Consider the following 27,329-nt stretch of genomic DNA (forward strand, 5'->3'; position numbering starts at 1 on the left):
AGAGTGGGCAGGGTCGTCGATATGGAGATATGGCGTAGGAGGCCGTGGGGTTGCAGAGGTCACAGGCATGTGTGTTGACAGGGCTGCTGCTGTCCACTTTGTGCAGAGGCATCGTTTGGGGTGCTGAAGCATTAACCCAACGATGCACGTCCATTTCCGTCATAGGTTGTGAAGGGGTTACTGCTGCTGTGAAGCGGGGAGGGCTGCGGGCTCTGCTCGTGCTGGAATGCTGGTTGCTTTGCTGGACAGGGCAGGCAGGGCGTAGAATGGCTGGTATGGGGGGGGGAACCAAGATCTGGGTCGATCTGCAGCAGTGCCTGCAGAGGTGATACAGACAAAACACATGCGAGTAGGGGCTCCCATAAAAATGTAAAGAGGGAGGTTGCGAATTCTCATCCATCACTGATTCTATTTTAGACATCACTTTCACATCATTCTCTCTGTCTGAGCTCTGCTCCGTCATCCACTCATTCTTCCTTCATCCACATTGCAAACACTTCTTTATGGAGATCACATTACACATTCATCCAGTATCTCTCTTGTTACTGCCTCTTTCTGCATCAACTTTGCACATTTAGGACTTTTTATTTTGTTTGACTTTGTCTATGCTCTCTTTACTTAGAGAGACTTAACTTTGTCTGGGTTAGCTTTTCACCAAGTTCAATCACTTGGTTCACACTCAGTGTACCTTTCTCAGAAAAACCCATAAATTGCCCTTGGCTCTTTTTAACACGCACATACAGCGCGTCCCTCACTGTTTTACGCCCTATCCGACCATTGCATGACAATAGCAGTGAGTCAAAAACCCATAAAATACCATTCAGACAGACAGCTAAAAAAACTACAGGACCGTGTTTTATTTCATGTCCCTCATCACCTAATCTTGATGATGACCGATGGTTGCCCATCTTTATTCCTCACTGATAACGATCTCAGTGACCTTTTCTAGTTAAATTTCTTTAGCTAGGCTGGTTATACCGTGGGTTAAACAAGCATAAATACCCTCAGTCACTTAAAGTGTCAAGAACACCTTAAATATTAAGACTGACCTCCGCGTGCCTCTACCTCGAACACTTGCGGACCTTAGATTAACCTCTGCTGGCACCACTACCTCGAATGCTTTGCAGACCATTAACTAACCATCAGAAAACTGACCTTCGCAGCACCTCTACCTCGAATGCTTGCGGACCTTAGAATAATCTCTGTTTCACCACTACCTCGAATGCTTACAGACCATTAGACTAACCTCTGAAACGGACCTCCGTTCAGACCGACATATGTAAACACGGTCCCGACATATGAGTTAATACTCAATTTATCTTTACAACCTTAAATATTCCCCCCCGATTCACAGGAACAAGATTTATAGTTTTTAGAAAAACCTCACCGTGTGCATGTCTTGTTTGTTCTTTTGAGATCCAGTCCGCTGTGCTCCTGGCCCCTCCGGGTGTTTGGAAACGCGGCTCCCCCTCGCTGTTTTCTATGTGCGGTCCGGGGCCGGTTGGCAGAAAGCCTCCGAGATGGTTAATCAGCCGACGGCAAAACACCCGAAGGGCCTGGAGGGCGGTGACCTGGATGACCTCTGCTCGCCGCGCCAATTGTTAGACCAAGATTAATTATGCACACGATGACAATTAAAAGCTCTTGGAGAAATGGTCTGGTCTGAGATGGTATATTTATTCCATGGTAAGATTGTACAAAATGATGCAGACACGAGTTCTCAGAACGAGACTCCGCATGAACATGAACAAAATCACTTTGGTTTGAATATATAAACACACAGGATTCTTCAAAAAGAGGTGGTCCTACATGACAGGTTGTTAATTACAAGATTACAACTGATTTGCTCCCAACAAGGAGTGCAGGTTTAGGCCGGACCCCATTGATGAGTTGTAGCAGGGAGTCTCCCGGCCCGATAAGATAAGCGCCTGAGAAAAAGGTGCCCATCTGCCGAGCCGAATAATATACGCTCGGCAGTGGCCCTTCTCACCCAGAGCCTCTGACCTTGTCCTTATTTATCAGTATAAACCTTTAGACCGCGGAAAGCCTGGTTGAGTACTTTGACATGTTGGAATGTGAGGATCAACACATGCAGTAACCTCTAGCATTATATAGAAATCCCAATACACATTATGAAATGAAAAATTATAGAGAATTAATTGTATTTAACGAAAGGAGAATTAATATTCTCCTAACAGTTCGCTCTGAAATAATATATTTGCACATGCGCAGCACAACTTCCCCACATGCGGAACCTCCAGAGAGGGAACTTTAGGTGACTTTATAGGCCTGCAACACATGTGTCGCTCTCACCGCTCGTGTCAAACTAGCAAAAGCTTGACTCGAACGGGTAAGTTGTGAAGTGGCACTTCGGAACGCGTGCAGCAACGTTTGTGTTAGAGTGCGTTGCATCCTGCAACAGGCATTCTGATTGGCCAGTATGAGATGATTCATGATGCTGTACTTGTCAGAGTGCCCCCCCCCACTTCACACACGGGGGTGATTTTTTTTTACTATTTTGAAAAACATTTTTGAATAGTTCAACTGGCCAATCTACATCGACACATTGTGAGCTTGTAGATTGGCTATTTTAACTATCATACTTCATACTCATGGAATCATCCGAGTGAGGAGCTTAAATTGATTTAAGCTCCATAATAATAATAATAACTAGAAAAGTCGCAATTTTGAAAAATTGCAAAGTGTGGTTGCCGCAGTCTCTTGCATAGGCCCCTCCCACTAATATTGTGAAGTCTTGCTACAACCTCTGTCCAATTTTCCTTGACTCTCTTCAAAACGCTTGAATAGTTTGGTCTTCTGCCCCAATGGAACTCATGTCTTTATAAACGATTGTAAAACATAGATTGGTTACGTATAACCAACAACAGCCAATTAGCTACTACAAACGTTATGCAAAGCCCGGCCAATCACAGCGGAAGTTAGATTACTCTGGAATAGCCAATTAGCTACTACAAACGTTATGCTAAGCTTGGCCAAAAAATGAACAGCTGCTTGTGTTGCTGTTATTTGTTATAAATATTAAGAATCACATTTGCTTGATTGCCTGCAGACAGTTTGTGATCGATCAAAATTCAAAATCCAATTAGAAAATTGTGAAATCATGACACTGACTGACTGGACTGACAGAGAGACTGAAAGAGAGAGTGATAGAGAGAGAGAGAGAGAGAGAGAGAGAGAGAGAGAGAGAGAGAGGTCATCGGTCCATGCGTGACTAATTATTTGAAATAAAACCTTTTTTTTTGTCCACACACAGTCCTACATGACATGACAGCATACCTTTTCACTTCACTCAAGTGACGAGTCGTTTTGTTTGTGAGCGGAGCGGCTGTGCACTCAACTAGCCTACATGTGTTCAACTTGTTTTTGTTTGGTTTGCACTGCGCAGCGCAGAGGGGGACAACAGGGGGCCCCACGACCGGACGGCTGGGCGTCGCTTAACGGGAGGATGAAGAAGTGACGCCGGTTGGGAGGAGGAGGCGACGCGCGGCCGTCGGAGAACCGACCGCAGCTTAAATAGGTGAAAAATCAACTGCGACGGAACGGGCTGCGATGCGATATTTTTCAGGGAGAACTCTCGGGGCCTCTAGCCGTCGTGCGTATCGCTAATAACCACCCCTGCCTATTAGCATGCGCGAGGCCCTGTGCGGCGGCACCATTCGCACTACCTAAAAAGCGGCCCTGTATATCCACCACTAAATCTGTTTCTTCTCCTCCTTCAGCCATTTTCCGCGTTTGTTTGTGAGTTAAATCCATGTTAAATCTGTTAATTTAGCTCCTCAGCCAACCCATAGATAGGAACTCGCGCAGAAACCTTTAAACACCAGTTCTCTTTTCTCATTGGACAAAATGTTTCCCCAGCGATGGGATACAGGCAAGACGCTAACGTCATCAAAGGCACTGGCATATGAAAGAAAACGCCCAGCAGGGCAAACTCGAAATCTGATTGGCTATAAGGAACCTGTCAATCTCTATATCGCTCCCATTCAATTCAACAGCAAGGGCCCTCAGTGGTGATCCTGAAGGCCTCGCAGTAGAGAATTTTACCCGGAGACAACACAAGGAAATAATCTCATTGGTTAAAAAATACCAAGCGCTGTTGTACCTGCACAGAATGGAAGCAAGCGCGTCCAGCCTGCCTCCCTGTCTGAATGAGAGCAAAATAAATACAATATATTTTCGAAAAATAAATATTTATAATAAAATGTGTCAAATGAATGACGCAGTATAGCCTCAAAGATATCGAAGGAATGTACTAATTTCCCATGTCAAATACACTTTGACACAGAAAGATACACCGGTAACTGCTGTTCTGGCCAGAATGCTGTTTGAACTTACAGGCGCCTCTCTGAACAACAAGCTGATAAACACAACCTACTGTGCCCTTGGGAGACGATATAATCAACTGTTATTCCACTTCATGTATCCTGTCTTGTCATTGTTCAAGGGCCAGTTTGAATGCACTGGTGCCTGCCTATTATATGTAATGCATTGTAACATCTGATGTGGCTAATTTGTACACTATGACGGTTGAGGAATGAGTAATGACAAGAGAACTGTCTCAGTGATATTTATATACGGATGTTATTTGAGAGATGTGCTCGTGGCAAGATCTTCAAGCGACATAAAGGCATATCATGGAATCCAGAGAGAGAGAGAGGGAGAGAAAGAGGGGGAGAGAGAGAGGGAGAGAGAGAGAGAGGGGGGGGGGGAGGGGAGAGAGAGAGAGAGAGAGAGAGAGAGAGAGAGAGGGGGGGGGGAGAGGGAGAGGGGGAGAGAGAGAGGGGGAGAGAGAAAGAGAGAGAGGGGGGAGGGGGAGAGAGAGAGGTACACAGGGAGAGAGAGAGAGAGCGAGAGAGAGAGAGAGAGAGAGATACGTACACAGGGAGAGGGAGAGAGGCAGAGGGAGAGGGGGAGAGAGAGAGAGGGAGAGAGGCAGAGGGAGAGGGGGACCACGCTGGCCACGGTGAACTGCTTGAACGTCCGGAGAGAGAGAGAGAGAGAGAGAGAGAGAGAGAGAGAGATAGAGAGGGGGGAGAGAGAAAGAGAGAGAGGGGGGAGGGGGAGAGAGAGAGATGTACACAGAGAGAGAGAGAGAGAGAGAGAGAGAGGGGGGGAGGGAAGAGAGGGGGGGAGAGAGAGAGAGAGGGGGGAGGGGGAGGGGGAGAGAGAGAGGCAAACAGGGAGAGGGAGTAGAGAGAGACAGCGAGAGACAGGCACAACCTTGAAAGAAAGGTGAGGGGGAGAATGCACGCGTTATCTGAGAGTGCATATTCGACCCAGAGGTGAAGGGAAACCTCAAACCTTTATCGTTACATAAAAGGAATCCTAAATCTTAGTGAATATAATTGGTTAGTAAACGTCAACTTAACTTCAAGAGGCCCTATAGTGGGCAGTGAGCGCTATGAAGCAAACACACAGTAGTAGCAAGATGGAAATTCTCCGTCACATATCTGATAAGGTGCTGGGATATAACGCCCCGTCATTCCATTGTTTGCCAGAGAAACACTTTATCATCCAAGAGGAACGATCTGCATGCCTTCTGTAACCTCGCACCATTTTCTCTTTGAGTCGTCTCGGCGTGAAAAATACTTTTTGAAACTATTTTTATCGGGTTCCAAACTCTTCATCATCGCCCTTCCTGTCTCTGGGATTTTACCCCTCCAAGGACAAGATTAATGCACCAGTCTGCGACTGTCCTTCCCCACCCAGGCAGGCAGAAATCATTCACTTTTTTCCTACCTTTGAATACACACCGGTTCTTCAGTCCTATCTGCAAATGCTCACCCAGTCATTAGACGAGTAGAAGATTAGACTTGCGGTAACAATATATGCCAAATTGCACGGTGCAGTGTCACTGAATTTGAAAAGTGGTGGCAGGCTTTGTTGCTAAGTCTTCAAAATAGCATGGTACAGTGAGTAATAAGGTGTTTGAGTGCTCCCACCGAGCACATTTTGTCATAATCAGTTCGTCACAGATCCTGTTCAACAACAGGTGAATGTGTCAGGACGGTTTGCGCCGCATGGCCACTGTAACGATGGACGCCGAGACGGAGAAACTCAGTCTGAAACGGGAAATAGGACTGATCGGAGCCGTGTCCCTCATCGCGGGGTCAATGATCGGCTCGGGGATCTTCATGTGTCCCCAGTCCGTGCTGTCCAACGTCGGCAGCCCTGGGGCCAGCCTGGTGATCTGGGCATGCTGTGGCCTGCTGGCCATCATGGGGTCGCTCTGCTTCGCCGAGCTGGGAACCGTCATTCAGGAGTCGGGGGGAGAGTACGTATACATCCTCAGGACGTCCGGGCCATTCCTTGCCTTCATGTTGATCTTCAACTCGGTGTTACTCAAGGGACCCGCAGGTGTGGCTGGTGTCGCGCTGAGCTTTGCTCAGTACGCCGTGGCCCCGTTCTATTTGGACTGCGCCCCCCCGGTGCGGGTGGTGAAGTGCGTGGCCGCGGCTGCCATTATCCTGCTGGCCACGGTGAACTGCTTGAACGTCCGCTGGTCAATCTCAGTCCAAATCGTCTTCACGTTGGCCAAGGTGCTGTCTCTGGTTGGAATTGTTATAGGAGGTGTGGTGATGCTCATCAAGGGCCACACTGACAACTTTGAAGGCTCCTTTGCCAACACGACTGTGGGCATCAGTCCAATTGGCATTGCTTTCTACCAGGGACTTTGGGCCTATGGTGGCTGGAACAATCTCAATTCCGTGACAGAAGAGCTGAAACGTCCAGAGGTAAAAAGTGACTTATTTTATATTTCACCCCTATTTTAGTTATAAGGACCAATAAGCAACCTTTAGTACATTATCTTTGACATGATGGATAAGGTAAGCATGCTGGAGCAGGAGCACAGTTCATAATTTGACAATATTGCTTAGGCTAGAATTTAAATGGCAAAATTCCAGTATGTTAAAGTATGACTGAGACACGTGAGACACACGCACGCACGCACGCACGCACGCACGCACGCACGCACGCACGCACGCACGCACGCACACACACACACACACACACACACACACACACACACACACACACGACCTGCTCTCTTACACAACGCTAAAGACGGCGAGCCTTGCCCCGTGAAATAATATCCTCCCTCTGGCTAGACCGAGTTGTGCTCTCTGTTGATAAATGTTTTACACTCTTAAAGTCCCACATGTTCAGCATAATATGTAGCCTACTTTGTTTTTATATATTCCTGCAAATCATTTGTGATGTCCTTTTATTGACTGGCTCTTTATTTTGTCTTATATTGCTTTACAGATAAACAAGAATTGATTCAAATCAATTAATTACCAGCTGATTACAATCTTCAGAATTGTGCTATTATCTGAAATGTATATATATATCTGTGTCTGTTTATGTGTGTGTGTGTAAACAACAACAGGATCTGTCCATTTGAGTGTAGCCTAGTACAAAATGGAACCAAAGGACCCTAGAACAAACTCTGAGACTGTCCAAATGGACTGTTATAGGCTCATTTGGTTGTCCTTATTGGCTTCTAGGAGAAAAACAAGACACTTCACTAATGTGATGTCCTTTCGAAAACTACATAATTACTGGTGCAAACAACTACTACCTCTGTCGATAACTGCACTGGGTACATATCAATATTTGAATGTAAATTTGATCAAGACATCTGCCGTCCATGTGTGTGGCTGTAGGGGGCTCTATGGCTGGGTGGAAGTTGTATTCCTCTAATAATTGTTTTAGTGGATGGTGTGGGTTTTGTTTTTGACAGAAATTAAGATCGCCCATTAGAATGTGTGATTTCGAATTGTGTTGGATGAAGTTGGTTAATGTGTGTAAGAATTGTTCATGACTATGTGTTGCTCTATATACATTGGTGACTATCAAGTCATTAGAGGAAATGGAGGTTATTTGGAATGTGTTGTCTGTAGCTTGATTTAACAGACCGAAAACAAATTAGAGGGAACATTGCCGCGGACCACCGCACCAACCTCCGCAGGGACCCCCCTTATATTCAATCAATTCAATTCAAGAATTGATTCAATATGAATAATAACCAGCAGCTTCCGTATAGATGTGTGTTTAATATAAGGGGGGCCCCTGCGGAGGTTGGTGCGGTGGTCCGCGGCAATGTTCCCTCTAATTTGTTTTCGGTCTGAGTAAACACTCAAACCTCCTGAGCAGACATCCGCAACTGCTGAGCAAACATACATCACAATGACACCAACTAGCCCAACATGAGAGAATGCGAAGTGAGCGCCCCACACTTCACACAGGTGTGATTTTTTTTTTTTTGCCAAATGGATTTTGGGAGTGAATCAATGAATAGTTAGATAAGGCAACAAGGTGCAACATTTTTTTTGGTAATATCAAGGTGGTAGGCTAGCAATTTTAGGAGCCTTTTTAGGCTGTGACCCGCCAAAGTAATCATATTTGAACTGGGGACCCCCCACCCAGACAAGCAACAGAATGGTTCCACAGATAAATGTTGTGAAATAGCAGATGTCCAAGGTCGTTGTGAACTTGTGGATTGGCTATTTGCACAATTGTTGCCTCTGTCTTATATAATAATAGGGCTGTCAATCGATTCAAATATGTAATCGCGATTAATCACATGATTGTCCATAGTTAATCGCAAATTAATCACATATTTTTATCCGTTCTAAATATACCTTAAATCAGTGGTTGTCAAGATTCTGCATTTGAGCCACGGACCACCATGACATTTAGCCTTCCAGACCCAAACTAAAGAACTGTATTGATGTTGGTACCATTAGGAGAGATAACAGGCCAATGTTGATAAAATTAATTTTGCTACATTCTCAAATTGTGTAGAAGTAATGCAGATGTTTAACAATTTTTCAACTGTTGAGAGTGTGAAATTGAACCAAATGGACCCACTTGGTTTAATTGTACTCGCAAGAGTTAAAGATCTCTAAGGGTTCATTTGGTTACCAAGTCTCCATCATGTAGCTGGGGACCACCTGGAACCCCCTCAAGGACCACTGGTGGTCCCCAGACCACAGGTTCAGAACCACTGCTTTAGTGCTTTTCAAAATACTCTTATCAACATGGGAGAATGTTTTGTTTTTTTTGCAAATACCATGGAAGAGGGCAGAAATTCTCAAAGCATAAACTCCACACACACTGCGCGCACGAGACCCCTCCGCTCCGCCTGCCTCTCTCTCCTGCAAGCACGCACACACACAGGCTGTCAACATTAGCTTTAGCAGGCATTAGCATGGTGCAAAAGTAACTGCTGTGTTTGTCTCCCGAAACTGTTCAGTTCAGCCTGCATGAACAGCGCTCGAGCGCTCGGTTTCTGCCCCCTCAATGTCGTAACTCTTCTATGAGTTGGCTCTGGGTCAAACCACCGCGATGGGAAATGGCTGTGAATGTGCGGTGGCAATGGAATTGGCCAATGCGAACTCTATAATCGTAATACTTTGGCACAAACCAACTATTGGCGAAGAACAATATTGATGTAACTAAGAGTTTCGATGAGTTAGCTATATTTTATATACAGAGATGTAGAAGGAATAAGCGAAATGGTGAGGCGACAATTCCTCCTCCTCCGCTGTTTCTCTTCTCCTGAGCAGAGCCTGAGGAGATCACAGTGGGCGGTGGCTTCCAGGCGTGTGTGTAGGTGCTCCCACACTGTCGAAAGAGCTGCGCACGTTCTCGGCTGCGCGCAGCTTAAAGCTTGAGTTTTTAGACAGCTGGTGGATGGAAATTAAGCTCCACCTCCGCGGAATACTTGCGCGACGGCCAGATTCCCGGAAACGCTCTCCTCCGCCCAAAAAGTCCGCGGAGGTGGAGCTTCTTTTCCATCCACCAGCTGTCTAAAAACTCAGAATTTAAGCTGCGCGCAGTTTAAGAAGTGCGCAGCTTAAGACCGTTTTGCGCTAAGGTGTGGAGACGGTGAGTGTGTGTGTGTGTGTGTGTCACCGTCTCCACACCTTAGCGCAAAACGGCCTAGTTTTTGATAAATAAACTAACTATACTAAACTAATTCTGACCAGTGTTGATTTCGTCGACTAAAACTATAAGACGAAAAATGTTCGTTGACTACCTTTTTTCACTGACGAAAACTAAATGGAAACAAAATGAAAACTAAGCTATGATGACTAAAACTAAGACTGAATATTTTGACAATTTTGTCAACAAATAAAACTGTGAACTTGTAGATCGGATATGTTGTAATATCAGCCAGTACGACGGCATCAAGGCACTGCCCAAATACATTTTAGTCGACTAAATTGTAGTCGACCAAAACTAGACTAACACGGGTGACTAAAATGTGACTAAAACCCTAAGTGAAAACTATTCAAGAGACTATGACTGAAACTAAAATATAAATTTGCTGCCAAAAACAACACTGGTTCTGATCATTCTTTCTCTATCTAATACTGTAGGTGAACCTTCCCAGAGCTCTTCTAATAGCCGTTCCCATGGTGACAGTGTTATATCTGCTGGTGAATGTGAGCTACCTGACGGTGCTGACGCCCAGCGAGATGATGTCCACCAGTACAGTGGCGGTTACCTGGGGGTAAGTTAAGACACAACTCCCTTTTATTTATTTATTCTTTTTTTTATCATTTTTATCCCACGATTTTGTAACACATTTTTCACCCCTGTGTCAATTATCGAATGTGATCCTGGGCTCTACACACCCTCCGCCAACCTGGGGAGAGCAACGGACTTGAACTCATGCTTCTGTCCAAGTCGCTCCTTTACACCTGACAGGGGAGTTTCCCTGGTTGGACGTAGCACGTGGAAGGAACACGTTATTCCGACCAGTTCCTTTCCCCTCCATCAGGTGCCCCGGCTGGCCAGGAGGAGGCAGTTTAGAGACCAGGATTGCATGTTTTTGTGAGGGTACCTACCCTAGGGGACACGAGGAGAACATGTGAGAGTACCTACCCTAGGGGACACGGGGAGAACATGTGAGGGTACCTACCCTAGGGGACACGGGGAGAACATGTGAGGGTACCTACCCTAGTGAGAAAAATGTTCTCCTAGGGGAGAACATGCAAACTCCACACAGAAAGGCCCTTTTGCCAACCCCACCTCCGGTATGGGCCAACCCCCTTTTCTGTTGAGAAAATAATTGTATATACCCCAGAGAAAGTATACCCGTTTATCAGCCTCAATTTTATATAGTGTTCCAGTTCAAAATGTGTCCGCTCAATTATTTGTGTCATCACTTCCAATTTGCAATAAATCCATATCCTCATAATGATTGGATAAAATTGGTATCCGGACACGAAAAAAGCATTGTTTTCTGTCTAATCAGGAGCTGGAGTGACGGGAAGCAGTGTTGTTTTGGCAGCAATTTTTGATTTTAGTTTTAGTCATAGTCTCTTGAATAGTTTCCATTTAGTTTTAGTCACATTTTAGTCACCCGGAATGTTTTAGTGTTAGTCTAGTTTTAGTCGACTAAATATCATAAGATTGCAGTCGACTACATCTACAGTTGATTTAGTCGACTGAAATTTATTATGGCGGGCCTTGATGCTGTCGTAATGACTGTTTTTACACTTGCTGAAAATAGCCGATCTACAAGCTCACAACGTTGTGTAGATCTGCTATTTTCAGCATGCAACCAAGTGGCTAGCACCACTCAAAATTCCACCGTAGACATGTTATGAGCTACTTCCTAAAAATTCCTTGCAGATAATTATTTTTCCAAGTGTCGTTATCAGTAAAGCAACCTCCTGCTTGCCTCCTGCATTATGTGCAAATTCAAAACAGGTGGGTACGCATGGACTGTTGACTTGAGTGATATTCAACGAGCACATCCAAGCTCCGACAAATCACCGGAAAGGAATTTCTTGACAGGGAGTAGCTCATAACATGTTTAGTGGATGTTTATGAAACAAACACTTTGCAGATATAGAAAGAGGATAATTCAAGCTTTTTGTACAGCTGCAATGTTGGTGAGTTTGACGTTGTTTAATACAATCAATGGGCTGTCAATGGGAAATTGCACCTTGTTAGCACCTTGCTGGCAAGATGGCAGTGGAGTGCATGAGGTCAATAGGAGTTGACAGTGACAGGAACGTACCAAAAATATGTCAACTAACTAACGGTCAAGCAAAAATACAAATCATAATCCCAATTTTCCATCGGCTGACACTGTATCATAATTACCATCAGTCCTATCAGGTGTGGTGCAGTTCTCATATCATGGCTTTTTAAGTTGTAGTGTACATATTTTCTTTGCTTTTCTTTTCTTTTCTTTTCTTTTCTTTTCTTTTCTCTTTTCTTTTCTTTTCTTTTCTTTTCTTTTCTTTTCTTTTCTTTTCTTTTCTTTTCTTTCCTTTCCTTGCAGAAATAAGGTCTTAGGGAGCTGGGGTTGGACCATGTCCGTGGCTGCAGCATTGTCTGCTTTTGGTTGTCTGAACGGGAAATTCTTCAGTGGTGGACGTGTGTGCTTTGTTGCTGCAAGGGAAGGACACATGGTGAGAGGGAACCCCTGTCTGTGTTTTAAGAATTATGTCATGCTCTAGCTATTGAAAAATAGCAGATCTACAAGCTCATATCGTGGCACACTACGAGCTTGTAGGTCTGCTACTTTTGAAAAATCGTGAAAATGTGGCGCAAATCTTTGAATATATATTCTTTCAGAGCTAACGTTTTTAACTCAAATCTTTGCTTCTGGGGGGTCCCTGGAACAACATATTTTCAGATGGGGGTCGGCGGGGGGGCGGGTCCTTGACATGAAAATGTTTGAGAACGACTGACATAGAAACATGGGTTTTTCAAGAAAACTGTCAGGATTTAGAAGACATTTGTAGAATCGTCCTCAGGTCTAAATGGGTTAACCACACGAACCCTATAGCAGCCGTTCCCAACCCTTTTCATGTCAAGGACCCCTAAAATAATACTCATTATAACCTGCAGACCCCAATTTGAAAATATATGCCAAGGACCCCCATAAGAGGAGATTTTTACGGCTCTAGGGCCCCCGGTTTGACCTGAATTAGGCTACGGACCCCCCATTTTATTGCATTTCTATCTCTGGGACCCCAATACATATTGTATAATCAAACTTAATTTAACTCAGAGAGTGTACAAATGGAACCAGAGAATCTAGGTTGTATTGTCAAGAGGAAGGCGTGAGACATGAGACTGAACAATACAAATTAATTTACGGCTGTTATCAAAGCAAACCTGGGCTTCCATAACACCTCAACATTGAGATAGGATTTTTTGATTTTCATGAGCTGTATGCCATAATCATCAAGATTAAAACAAAAAAAGGTTTTAAATACTTCACTTTATGCACAATGAATTGAGAATAAATGGAGATGGAGCTATTAGTAGCTTAATGTCTAGTGTTACAATGTTATTGTCTTTTTTTGTGTCCAATGTATTTGGATTTTCTTCGCAAAGTTAACATATCTATAACTAAATGCATTTGAAATTAAATAAACATTTTACTTTTCAGGATTCCATTTTTTTTTAAATGGCAAAAAATTATTCAGGATTTCAATTCAAATATAGTAAAAATAGCTGATCTACAAGCTCAAAAGTTTTGAGCTTGTAGATTGGCTATTTTTGCTACGACAGTAATATGCAATGTGGCTCTCTGGAGTGAGTGTGGAAACATAGTGGCCCTCTCCATCGACACACACACGCACGCACGCACGCACGCACGCACGCACGCACACACACACACACACACACACACACACACACACACACACACACACACACACACACACACACACACACACACACACACACACACACCACAGGGTCTGCCCTTGCACAACACTGAAGAGCAAGTTTAAACCTATATCTTCACCTATCCTTTAGCTCTGGAAATTCAATAATAATCCATCCTATAGTGTATCTTTTAGTTCAATATGCAATACACAGAAACTGACAGTGTTAGAACACTTTCTATACTTTATATTGATATTTATTGTGACTTGCAATGTTTTACCCAAAAACCTATAACAATCATGTGTTCTCGATTTTGACAATGCATTGTGGGTAGGGTGAGAGGGAGACCCGCACACTGTCACTTGCTGGTTCAAGAGCTTTTTATTTAATGTCCAAAATGCAACGTTTCGGTCTTTCAACCTTCTTCAGGCATCTGGTCGAAAGACCGAAACGTTGCATTTTGGACATAAAATATAAAGCTCTTGAACCAGCAAGTGACAGTGTGTGGGTCTCCCTCTCTCTCTACATGGCTGCAGTCTGCTGCTTTGCCGCCGATGCACCTGTCATTTTGAGTGTGCGGAGGTCTTCCCTTCAAAACATTTGTGGAAAAGGTGTTTGTAGCCTGGGACATCCTTGAGTCATGTATAAACATCTATCAGCTACATATTCTTAAACTTTGCTAACTAACCTAATATTCCCACCACTAATTTAGCATCATGATCATAATGAATTATACTGTCTTTCCTCATAGCCAGGTATATTGGCCATGGCCCATGTCCATAGACTGACCCCTTCTCCGGCCTTGATCTTCACAACAACTATTTCACTTCTAGTACTGATTCCTGGGGACTTCCAGAGTATCGTCAACTACTTAGGGTAAGGATAAGCAATCTGTCATCTATCCCAGGGGTTCTCAACCCATGGGTCGCGACCCCTCGGGGGGGTCGCCAAATTATTATTATTATTATTTTTTTTAAACTGAATTGCTGGAAAATGGAAATGTAGGTGCACATAGTACATACATACACCTCCCTAATGATTATATCTGGTTTAAGTATTTATTTATTATTATGTGGTGTATTGTCTCTATTATTAAGGTTATTGTATCGTTTATATTGGGGGTCGGGAGGGGGCGGGGCGGGGGTCCCGAGACATTGCCAAAGCATTGCCGGGGGTCCCCGGCCAAAAACGTTGAGAACCCCTGATCTATCCCACGGGTAAATGCTGCTATCACATTCTGTCCGTTTACTTTACACTATTAAAAGTTCATGAATTTTGTGCACAGGCAAAGTTGGAAAAGTGACACGTAGGCCTACTGTATATTGACTATAGGCCTATATGCAGTATGTATAGGCTGCATTCTACAATTTATTGTAATGTAAAGCGATGTTGAACTTTGGTAGAATATTGGGTTGTATAGCTAGGCCTGAGGCCGATTCTAAAAACGCCTCTAAATCCTGACCTAAGTTTTCTGAAAAACTTTTTTTTACATTTTTGAATACTGTACATACTGTACAGAACCCCAAAATGGGTTCCCGGCCTGAGGGGGTAAAACACCAAAAGGGGTTCCCGCCCAGAATGGGTTCTGTGTAAGTAAGTCAGTATAGCTTTATGGATTGGGTATGACTCATACAAGTCACAATACTGTCAATCATCTTTATCTGTTATGTCTGTCTGTGCTCTGTGATTGAAAAGCCAGGTCTCAAAATCACACTTTTAACACTTTTTTTTAAATGCAACAAAGCGGATTCTGTCAATAACCAGTCTTGGTATACTTAATATGAGCAACAACAGGCGGCTAAAGGAAGAGGCCAAGGACAGGTTTTATTATTGTAGGATCTGTTTTGTTTGCATTCCTGTGATTTTAACGACATGAACCCTAGAATCCATACACTGGACGAGCGAACATCCTGCATTCTATGTGTTTTGTGAGCTTGTAGACGGAATTTAGCACAAGGGGGAATGGAGGGGGCCTAGTACAGACTCCTGGGGGACTCAAGCAATTAAGTAGCCTATATTGTGTATATGTGGTTAAGACCACATATACACAGTATGCAGTCACTCATTCTGGATTCCTTAATCACTATATTAATATATTGACTTCTATAATACCCATTACTCAGGCAGGTAAACAACCGAAGGATCAACCAAATGTCAATGTCGCTTTAATGGTATCACGCCTCTCGCTGACCACCAGAGGGTAGCGATGGACTGATAATTATCATGATCTTTTCTGCCAGTAGGCTATTTGATGTCTTCTTATTGTAGAGTAACCTTGTTCATGCACTTGTATAACTAGGTTCTTCTTTGTCACCCTGTGTGACCCTGTGCAAATTTGACACGACACAAAAAATGTGTACAAAGATATCTTGTTTGTTTTCGTTGATATTGTCAGGTTCAGTCGCTGGTTTTTCTACGCAATCACTATGGCCCTCATTTATCAATCGAGTGGAAATTCTGCCCCAAATTCGAGTGTAGGATTCGTAGTACACCCACGTCGGGTCGGCATTTACAAAGTGATCGCAGACAGCTGTTTCTTCCTTAATTTCGTTCGGACGTTTATAAATGTGACGGCTGAAATCTATCTGGCACGCCCTATGAAATCAAGCCTCGCCCTCGTTTTTGCGACATGAACAACTGCCATACGACCTGGAAACCATGGTTACAGGAAGAAAAAAAAGGTTCCCTCGCTGCCCCCTCTCTCATACACAGACGCACGCACACGCAAGGCAACTTGCAACTTGTTGTATCTTAAATAAATAAACCTGCATGAATTAAATAAAGCTGTATAAAGGCCTACCCTGTCTGTTTCTCCTCTCGCTTCGCTTCCCTTGCTGCCTGCCTCACCCCCCCCTCGCACGCACGCACGCACATATCGCAATTTGCAAGCAACTAGAGAGAGAGAGAGAGAGAGAGAGAGAGAGAGAGAGTTGTATATTAAATTATTAAAGTCTTTTTAATTTAATATACAACAAGATATATTAGTGAACGAAAACCTGAACCTGTGAACCATGAATTAAATAACAAATAGGCACACACACGCTGCTGTTTTGCATAGGTGCTCCTCCTGTCCTGTCTGTCTGTCTCTCTATCACTGTGGTCCGTCCGTGACACCGTGACCAACTGACCATGCACCGCACGTTCGAGAGTCTTTAGATTGCCTCGCAGTCGCTAGTCGCTGCAGTGGGGGGGCTGTCAACTGTCAATATATGAATGTGCAGCCAAAACCGTATAGCCTCATGTGGCTGGCACGTGGTGGTGGTGGGCTGGCTGGGTAGTCTACCTATCTCCGATGCGGTTCCCACTTGCGCTGGCACGGTACATTTGGCATTCGAGCGACGCGTCGGGTTTATTAAACGAGGAGGAGATTGCACATACCAAACTCCAGAAAGACATCGGCCTGCTGTAGATTAGGCTACAGTAACAGTAGGCTACCCACGCTGGGACTCTCCGCAGCTGCACCACTGCACTATAGTAGGCTACTCTCCAACGTCCCGTCATGGAAATATTTCAGCACAAATATTTCAGCCCAAATCCTCGCATGTATGAGCTCATGCAAAACACTGTTTAAATGGCTTAGCATACGTTGCAACATTGTTTTTAATTGCGCGATTTTAATTGCTTGCTTGTAAAGTTGGAAATCTCCTACTAATTTCATATGACACAAAGACACATCGTTGATGTATTCTTTTACTTTTTTTTTTAATTTTTTTTACATTTATCCCATACCTATACAGTTTTATATAAACAGCCTACATATGTTTAGATGCCTGTGACAGCCTCTCAGCTGGTCAAACAATGCTGCTCCGCTGTTCTACGACAGAAAAACAGGTGAGGACAAAGCGTACGACAGCTCCCGACCAGACGTGGTTCTTGTCTTGGCTCAAGTTCAAAATCAAACGTTGGCGCAAATGGTAAATGCCGAAAATTGCGGTAATTTCGGCGTACGCCCATATTTTGGCGTACGCACGGTTGATAAATGAGGGCCTATATCTGGACTCCTCTATCTCAAGATCAAGAAACCAGAGCTCCCCAGACCATACAGGGTGAGTTCAATCTCAATCTGTTTCATCCGTGCCCATAAGAAATAATGAGCTCAGAAAGCAGTGTGACTGCTTGAGAAACTGAGTTATTAGTGTCCTTGAACAAGACACTGAACCCCTAACTGCTCACATTGGTGCCTTGCATGCTTTCCTCCACCGCTGGTGTAGTGTGAATGGAGTATTAATATAATAATTTGGATAAAGGCGGTATATATACAAATTAACCATTTGACTTTATACTCCACAAGGCAGGAGTTGAGAACCACTGCTTATAAATAGCACACATTACCAGGGTTGTATAGTGCTTTTTAGAAGTGGGGGGGACGCGGCGCCCCATAAGACACGTGCGTGCTCTCACATGCGTGCATTTGTGTGCACGTGCGCAACGCGCACAGTCACAAACTATAAAACATATGCAGAGGTGTATAGCCTATTTAGAAACAGGGGTTTGCAATGCTTAATCGTATCCATAAAAGTAAATGATGACAAGTCAAAAAAACATGTTTTTTACCCCCCAAACATTTTAGGAGTGAGAGAAGTAGGGGGATGCCGCTTCCCTGCGTCTCCCCCCCCCCACACTACACCCCTGCACATTACAGATAGGGATGTCCCGATACACTTTTTTCGCTTCCGATCCGATCCCTCAATTTCTGTGTTAGCCAATACCGATACCAGTGTTGTGATCTCATGTGTGTCTCGTGTTTATAGTTATCTAGCTAAATATCTCGTGTTGTGTTTATAGCTACTGTATCAGCTATATATCTCGTGTTGTGTTTATAGCTATCTAGCTATATATCTCATGTTGTGTTTATAGCAGACTCCTCACGCAAATGTACACTTGCAGTTTGGGCAACTCCAAAGTAGGGCTGGGTGCAATAACCGCAATATCGCCATACCGCCGGTATACAACGCATAGCGCGGTATCGGGTTCGTTACCGCGGTAAAAAAAAGAAAGAAAAAAAAAGTGTTTTTTTTTTTGTTTTTTTCCCAAGTTTTTTTTGTCCGTGCTGTTCTGGCGCCCTAGGTTCTAACCCTAACCCTAGTTCTAACCCCAACCCTGGGTTCTAGGCCTAAGTGCATATGGTTGATATGAAATAAAGTGTATCATAATAAACAGTGAGGCTCAGTCAGTCTAATCATATGCCAGCAACACCAGAGGGAGTTCAACAAACCATTTGCAACCCAGATTCGGCACAAACAAGTATTGATTGATTGATTGATTGATTGAACTATTTATTAACAGTTTGCAGAATTACAGTAGCCTACATTTCAAGCACAACTCAATACAAAGACTGTTAACTGCGAGTGGACGACCCAATAAAGCATTACACTTGTTTAAAAGGGGGTCCACCTAAATTCATTTCACTCCTATGCCACAAAAATGTGGAACGCCCTACCAACTGTCATTAAGACATGTAAATCCCTTGACTCCACCCACCCCCACCCACCCCTTTCCCCCCTCACTGTATATGTTTTTCCCCCTTTTTACCTCCTTTATGATGATTTCCTGTTTTTGGCTTTATAGAAGTGTATAGTGTACAAAATGTTATGATGAATTGAACAAGGTGGACCCTCTTGTAAACAAGTGTAATGCTTTATGGTGTCGTCCACTCACAGAGTAACAGTTAACAGTTTTTGTATTGAGTTGTGCAAATGTACTGTAAACTGTTAATACAAACTTAAATCAATCAATCAAGCAATAATGTTAACTCATGGCTTGGGGACTGGGGAGGCGCGCAGTTGCTGCGTGGTGTGGAGCGGCTGGAAGTTGAACCTTTCAATTCATCATATATTAAATCTATCAGTTAACTTGGAATTTGTTTAATATGTTTAAGATTTTAGGTTCCATGATGAGGGGACGTTTTTGAATGGTGAGGTGTTTGTTTCATGCGATGCGCTGCTGAGCGGGCATTTCATTGGAGTGAGAATGGTTGCCATTGCGATTCCAAGTGAACAGTGTGCGGGATTCTTTTTTTCTCTACTTCTCAGTTCCAGTTATCCGACGCACCTGTCCATTGTAGGTGTGCAGAAGGACTTTTTCTTATAGTCAGTCAAAAAAACTGTTCTGTCCGTCCTGTCTGTACAGCTGAGCTCTCTCTCTCTCTCTCCCTCCCTCTCCCCCTTTATTTTCTCTCGCTGACAGACATCAATACAAAGTTGAAACCGTTACAACGATGCGCCCTTATCCATAGGCTACACGTTTAGCCTAATGTTTCTCTCTCTCTCTCTCTCTCTCTCCCTTTCTCTTCTCGTCTCTCGCTGACAGACATCAATACAAAGTTGAAACCGTTACAACGACGCGCCCTTATCCATAGGCTACACGTTTAGCCTAATGTTTCTCTCTCTCTCTCTCTCTCTCCCTTTCTCTTCTCGTCTCTCGCTGACAGACATCAATACAAAGTTGAAACCTGTTACAACGATGCGCCCTTATCCATAGGCTACACGTGGCTACATGTTTCTCTCTCTCTCTGACGGTCTGAGCAATGCACGATGCACCTGGCTGTTACAATAGCGCGAGGTATTAATATTCGCTCAAAACAAAGTCGGACAATGTTTTAAATTAGGCTACTCCAAACCAGACCCACCTATAAATGTTGTCTGTTGTGACATCAATGGGATCGCAGGAAAAAGACGCTTGTCTTGATCTGAAATGATGTGAAATCCGTTCGCTTTTTTATTTCTTTTTTTAACAGCGGGCTGCGGGAGATGTCTGACGCAGTTGATTTGATTGACACCCGAACACGTGTTGCGGCATTGACATGCCAATCTTTCCTTAATAAAACTAGTCCATAATATCCGTTCCAAAACTCTGTTTGCCTGCACCCCCTGTTATCTCCTCCTGATAGCTAACGCCCCCCCCCAACGCCCAGAATGGTTATTTGGCCCAAAAGGATTTTTTATATTATAATCACACAATCAAAGTCCGGATCGTTTGCAGCTGGGGTTAATTGCCTCGCGCTGCGCAAGTGTCTTCACAATAGCGCTGTTGTGGATTTAATTTTGGTAAACTGGATAACAACAGAAAAACGTGGAAAAGCTATATGAGTCGTCTTGTCTCTGTAACGGTGCCACTGTGTGTGTGTGAGCTGTGAGGGGAGGCCGCGCATGGAGGAATGACACTGGAACTGCACTAGAGAGACACAGCTGCTCTATACATCTCCGTATACGGTGTTTTACCGGATTTGCAGACCTGCTCTATGCATCTCCATACACGGTGTTCCACCGGACTAAATAACACTATAAAACCGGAGGATTTTTTTTCGCGCGCGGGGGGGGGGGGGGGGGGGGGGGTGCGGTAATTATCGCCATACCGGCGGTATGGGGGCCGACAATAACCGCGGTAATAAAAATCCCATACCGCCCCAGCCCTACTCCAAAGCAAACTCCACATTGCCCCAACATTTTATTTACCTGCCATAGTGTCCCTTACCCCTGTGTCGGATCGGTGGTTAGACTGGCATATTCACTGATACCGATCGACCCAAATAAGGGCCGATCCGATACTTTTCCCGATACCGATACAGTATCGGGACATCTCTAATTACAGACCTGTGTGTCATACATACGTTTCGATATTTCTCTTCACAGGTGCCAATTTTACTCCCCATACTGGTCCTCGTCGCTGCGGTTTTCCTCGTACTGGCGCCCATCATAGACGACCCTCAAATTGAATACCTCTATGTGACTGCATTCATGATGAGTGGAGTATTGGTCTATGTGCCTTGTATCCATTACAAGCTGTGTCCCGGTGTGTTGGAGAAGCTCACCGTATTCATGCAGATTTTATTGGAGGTCGTGCCAGCAGACAAAAACCTTTGATTTTATAGGATACGATACGACACATTGTTGCTGTCGGGCAGAAACCTTGTATCTCCATATTTCTATGTCGTTGTTTTTTTGTTTTGTTTTGTGCCCTTGCAGCTCTGTGTGTTTGTGTGAATCATAGCGATGATTTGATTGGCTATGCACCCCCCCATAGCGATGACTTGATTGGCTGAGCAAAGTGCATATTGAGGATAAAAAGTGATTACGGTAAAGTGAAAGACAGAAAAGTGAAGAGACAAATTGCGATTGGCCGGAATGAGATGATGTATGATGATAAGAGCGCCCCTCACTTCACACACGTGTGATTTTCTTTTTCTCATAGTGTCACACAAAAACAGCAACAACTTGTTGTGTCATGATTGTGAAAAGGACACTGAGATAGTGATGATATGTGCAAGAAGTATAGGCTATATAAAGATATCCCACGAATCTATCTAGATAAAATGAAAAAAAAACAATAGTAAAACAAACATTTTCTGATACTTTGGCTTATAAATGTATTTGTCTCAAAGTTCAAATCAGCCTGTATGATTAATTTCCAGGCGGATAAACAATGACATCATGGATAGATTTACAATGAATTACACTCGTATATGGGTAACCCATTTGGCTGGCCAATAGAGAGTATGCACATGCATGATTTTCCCATCAGGACACGCCCCCCCTCATCTAGACTGAGTGGCAAAACATTGAGCAGCATGGAGCGGTGTTGGAGTTTGGAAGCGCTCGTTGGAAATCACTCAACCGTCCTGCGTACCACCTGTTTCTAAATGTCACATAATGCAGGAGGCAGCAAAATGGTGTTATTGAAAACAAGCACATCCAAACTCTGACACAAAAATAATCAAATGCAGGGCATTTCTTGACAGAAAGTAGCTCATAACGTTTCTATGGTGGATTGTTATGAAACAAAAACTTTGCAGATAGAAAGAGGATAATTCAAGATTTCCGTACAGCTGCAATGTTGGTGAGTTTAACATTGTTTAATGCAATCAGACAGGACTTTTCTGTTTGGATGAATGGGCTGTCAAGGCCAGAAAGTAGTTTTTTGCCACTCAGTGGGCGTTCCCGCATAACTTCCAGGTACGATGATATCACGCGCATACTGTACCTGTACCCTCTATTGAAGTACTACATCAGTTTGATTCTTTGTTTTGTTACTGCACTTTATCTTTGTAGGGTAGAGTTGTCCCATCACATTTTCTGCATTCCAGTCTCTTTGTATTGCATAATACTCAGTGGTGGAAAAAGTACTCAATTGTTTTACTTAAGTAAAAGTACCAATACTGCAATTTAGAACTACTTTGTTACAAGTAAAAGTACGAAATTGAAAATGTGCTTGAGTAAAAGTACAAAAGCATCGGCATCAAAATGTACTTAAAGTACTAAAAGTAAAAGTACTCATATTGCAGAATGTCCCATTTCACAAGTTCAAACTGTACAAAATCTTTTGAAAATCTGTTTTCAAATGGCCGAAATTATAGGGTTGGAGTGGTTAATGTATGTTTTCTAATCAAAATTAAAATTGCCAAAATAACTAGTTTTCAAATAATTGTACTGAAGTATAAGTACAAATTGTGGCTCTGAGATGTAGTGGAGTAGAAGTAAAAGTACTTGAAATTGGAAATACTCAAGTACAAATACCTAAAAATTGTACTTGAATACAGTACTTAAGTAAAAGTACTTAGTTGCTTTCCACCACTGAGAATACTGCATACAGTATATGATGCTATTTACATGTGAGCACAGGTATAACAGCCCACAGCTTCTTCCATTATCATGGAATCATCGCTTTCTTGGAGTCACACCACGTAACATGTGAAGCAGCGTGCCATTACTATTTTTGTCAAATAAACACAGCAAAAACAAAAATCTAAAAATACATTGCATGGATGCACCTGGGACGTATCCTCAGTGATGTATCCCAAGGTCATCTGGGTTTTGGGTCTCTCAACATCATACCCCTCACTCAGGTGACCAAGTCCCGACTTACGTCCCAGTAGCTACCCTCGATCAGTCCCATTAGGGAAAGACCAGGGCCACACAATCCGATGCTCCGGAACTACTCTGCCGGAACTGGGAGTGAGAGGAACTGGTGCGTGGAAGGACTAGGCTCTGTGGGTTGACTCCTGTCCGGGCCCCTCCTACGACTCAGGTCCACTCCTACGTCTCACCAGGTCCACTCCTACGTCTCACCAGGTCCACTCCTGCTCTCACCAGGTCCAGGACCTGTGCCTTGCACCAGTCTCCCAGAAATCAAAAAATAAATCAAAAAAATCAAATGTGAAAGAGAAATAAGTATAAGTGATTGAGTGAGCATAAAATATAAATATTATACAAACAACTGTTTTTAAATTGTAATTCTACAGATCAATATTTAGATTATTTCACTTCCAGATTATTATGATATCCAAATTATTACTGTCATCTTGTTGATAATACTATGGAGCACGCTGTCACTCTTTATAGTTTGGTTATACACTTAATATAGTGAAATGTCTCACTCCTCATTGTTGTCAACTAACTACACTTAACATTGTTGTATGTTTCAGTGTGGAATATGCATCAGTCTTGTGATATTTCTTTTTAATTGCACTAATGCACTATTCTTTTTTTCCACTCCTATAAGCTACAGCTTGAGGACATGATTGTCTTTTTGATTTAGCTGGTGTTAAGTTGACAAATGAGCAATGTCTGAATTCATGGAAAAGGCTGTTTTTTTCTTGTATAAGACTGGTTAATGTTCTTTTTCTTTGTTCACTAACTTTTGACAATTGAATAAGAGTGATTTTTTAACAGCATCGCTCTGAGGCAAGAGATTTACGAAAGGGTCTGTCTGTCTGTCTGTCTGTCTGTCTGTCTGTCTGGACAAGATCCAACCGAACTTAGATCAGCTAACAGAGGAAGTCTGTTCGTCCGTAACACCCTGGTGACCCGATCAGTAAGTAGTAAGTACATTTTATTTATAAAGAACTTTTCAAAACAAAAGTTACAAAGTGATGTACAGTGGTCAACAAGGTAATACAAACAATCAAATTAAAACACAAGATTAATAACAAGTCAAGAAGAAAAACAAAATCAAAACAGCAAATAGGTCAGGTAGACATCTCACAGGTCAAAATGCAATCGGAATAAATATGTTTTCAGCAACTTCAGTCAATGTCAGTCAATGTCAGGCCCATACCACGCCTGAACCAATGCGAGTCCGTTGATTCCCAGCCAAGCCGTAGAATTTGCTGAAAGTCATTCCCCTACTCTCTCTCTCTCCACATTTCACATTGATCTCTCCAATATCGCTGGCAATAAAGGCTTAACTTTAACCATAGCATCGCTTTTCTTCTGTGTGTGAACATTCGGCCAAAATAGCAAATATGTCTGCTCACAGCGTCTTGCGATGCAAGGTGTTGTGAACTTGTGGATCGACTATTTCGAGGTGGTTATAAAAAGTGGTTAAAATAAAAACCATGGGAGTATTTTCTTTGGATACGAGTGTAGTTTAGGGAGTTTTTGGGAGGGATATAATACAAGCAACACATGAACCAAAGATGATGCAAGTGCAACCCGGTGCACTAACCTTTCAAAGCAATTTGATTTGTGTTGATTATTTTCAGAACTTTGTCATGCCAGCCCAGAACTTTTTTTAATTCCTATTAAGGATCGACCTCTAGTTTATTAAATGCCATTAATTAAGGCACGGATCCCTAACTCAGTGTACAAGTCTCAAAATGCGAGACACCCTGCCATTCCGATCAATGGAACTCAATGGTAGGAATGGCAGTGCGTCGGAAAGGCGCTCTGTTCCCAAGTCTCTCTAGGTCGTCCTCAGACGAGCCCTCCATTGTCTCTTCCAGTCATCCCGGTTCTCCTTAATTTGGCCAGTTCGTTGGTACTTTGCGTTCCTGCATCTTTCTTGAGTACATGACCTCATGATCGCCCGTGTGTTGGTTCCCACTCCCACAGCATGCACCAATTTGTTCTTGAAGTCTTTGGCAGCGTTGTGCTAGTTTCATTCTCCTGGCTGCTATTTTTGGCTCACCCTTGGTATTCCCTCATACAGATTCTTGTTGGCAACATGTACACTCTTGCTGATGTTGGGGCTCCATTTTCGTCACCGCTAAACCCCTTATCCCTAAACGTCTTTGCCTTTTTTAACTATTTTGCAAAAAATTTCAAGAACGGCCTGTTATAGCGCCACCAGGAGGCCAACTTTTGAAAAACACATTTTTTGATAATACTCCTCCAGATTCTGTCCAAAAATCCCGCAAATTGTTACACACTATCTCTATGGTCATGTGTTCAAGCCGGATCTGTCCGATATTTCATATTCCATCCTAATTGGCTAACATTTTTTGAACAAAAAGCCTCAAATCATGAAAGCAGCGTTCAATTTACATGAAATCTTTCACAAACTTTCCTACTAGGCTGAGGAATATATCACACCCTTTTCACATTGGCCTGTTCTAGCGCCATCAACAGGTGGATTTTTGCAAAACACATTTTTGGAACAAATTTCCTCAAATCATGAACGCACCGTGCAATTTACGTGAAATCTTTAACAGACTTTCCTACTAGGCTGAGGAATATATCCCACCCTTTTCACATTGGCCTGTTATAGCGCCACCAACAGGTGGAGTTTTGCAAAAACACATTGGATGGCAAACATCCAATTGCCATCCAAGGTGTAAGAAGAAATGGCACCCTTTTCACATTGGCCTATTATAGCGCCACCAGGAGGCCACAACCTGACCTGCCCTGGTGGAGACCTGTGGCCCGAGGTGCACTTTATCTGGTTAAGTATATATTATTATTTTGATATAGTAATGCTATAACTTGTAGAACTTGCAAATTCTCATATGCAATTGTGAACTCTGAGTGATCAAATTAGTTACTATTCTATACTACCCCTGTACTCTGGGTTGAAACTTTGAGGCCTACTGCTCCTCTTCTAATTAAAAAAATCACACCCGTGTGAACTGAGTGGTGTAAGGTTTTATATAGCATGATCAGCTCTGATCTGACGTAATGAAATCACACCTGGATGTGATTTCACAACTGGCTTTTTTTGTGCAGAGAAAATGACCATGGTTGCTACGGTCATCCAGTTCACCCGGGTGTGATTTAATTACGTCAGAAATTATTTTGAACATAGCAACCATGCTCATTTTTTTCTGCACACAAAAGCCAGTTGTAGGAGTGGTTTACACCACTCAAAAAAAAGTGAGAATCTATGAAGGCCATGACCAACATGGCTCCAGCTAAGAAGGGTGTTTGTGTTTCAAATGAAAAGGCCAACGAATTAAACAACTTTTATGCAAGGTTTGAAACAGCTGACTTCTTGCATGAACAAAATGCTGCCCTAGAGTCTGTACCCATACACAGTGATCTGGGAATTACTGTGGATCAACGTGAAGTCCAGAGGATGTTTTCCCCGGAAGGCTTCAGGTCCAGATGGGATATGTGGCCGGCTGCTGCATTCATGCAGTCAGGAGTTAGCGGAGGCTTGGTGTCCCATCTACCAAAAATCACTGGACTCATGTACTGTTCCGCCCACCTGGAAAGACTCCATTATAATTCCTGTTCCCAAAAAGGCAGACTGCAAGGAAAATAATGACTACCGCCCAGTCGCTTTGACTTCAGTAGTCATGAAATGTTTTGAGAAAATCATTATCAGTCTGCTGAAGGCAGCGGTAGGCTGCTCATTGGATGATTTTCAGTTTGCTTATAGGAGCAACAGGGGTATAGAGGACGCAGTCTTGACCTTGGACTATTTTCTTTTGAAACACTTGGACAATA

The 27,329-nt window shown here is 43.3% G+C and overlaps 1 protein-coding gene across 1 annotated transcript; it reads left to right on the plus strand.

Moving 5' to 3' along the window:
* The first annotated feature begins 5,516 nt into the window (after positions 1–5,516).
* Positions 5,517–23,098, plus strand: LOC306930853 (b(0,+)-type amino acid transporter 1-like). The gene is made up of 7 exons (XM_079511949.1): positions 5,517–6,755; positions 10,410–10,543; positions 12,329–12,458; positions 14,420–14,544; positions 16,064–16,097; positions 17,658–17,714; positions 21,300–23,098. The coding sequence occupies exons 1-7, from the start codon at positions 6,018–6,020 to the stop codon at positions 21,528–21,530; spliced, it is 1,449 nt and encodes a 482-aa protein (XP_079368075.1). The 5' UTR covers positions 5,517–6,017; the 3' UTR covers positions 21,531–23,098.
* Positions 23,099–27,329: the final 4,231 nt, after the last annotated feature.

The sequence above is a fragment of the Electrona antarctica genome (genome assembly GCF_951216825.1).
Source record: "Electrona antarctica genome assembly, chromosome: 10".
Lineage (NCBI taxonomy): Eukaryota > Metazoa > Chordata > Actinopteri > Myctophiformes > Myctophidae > Electrona > Electrona antarctica.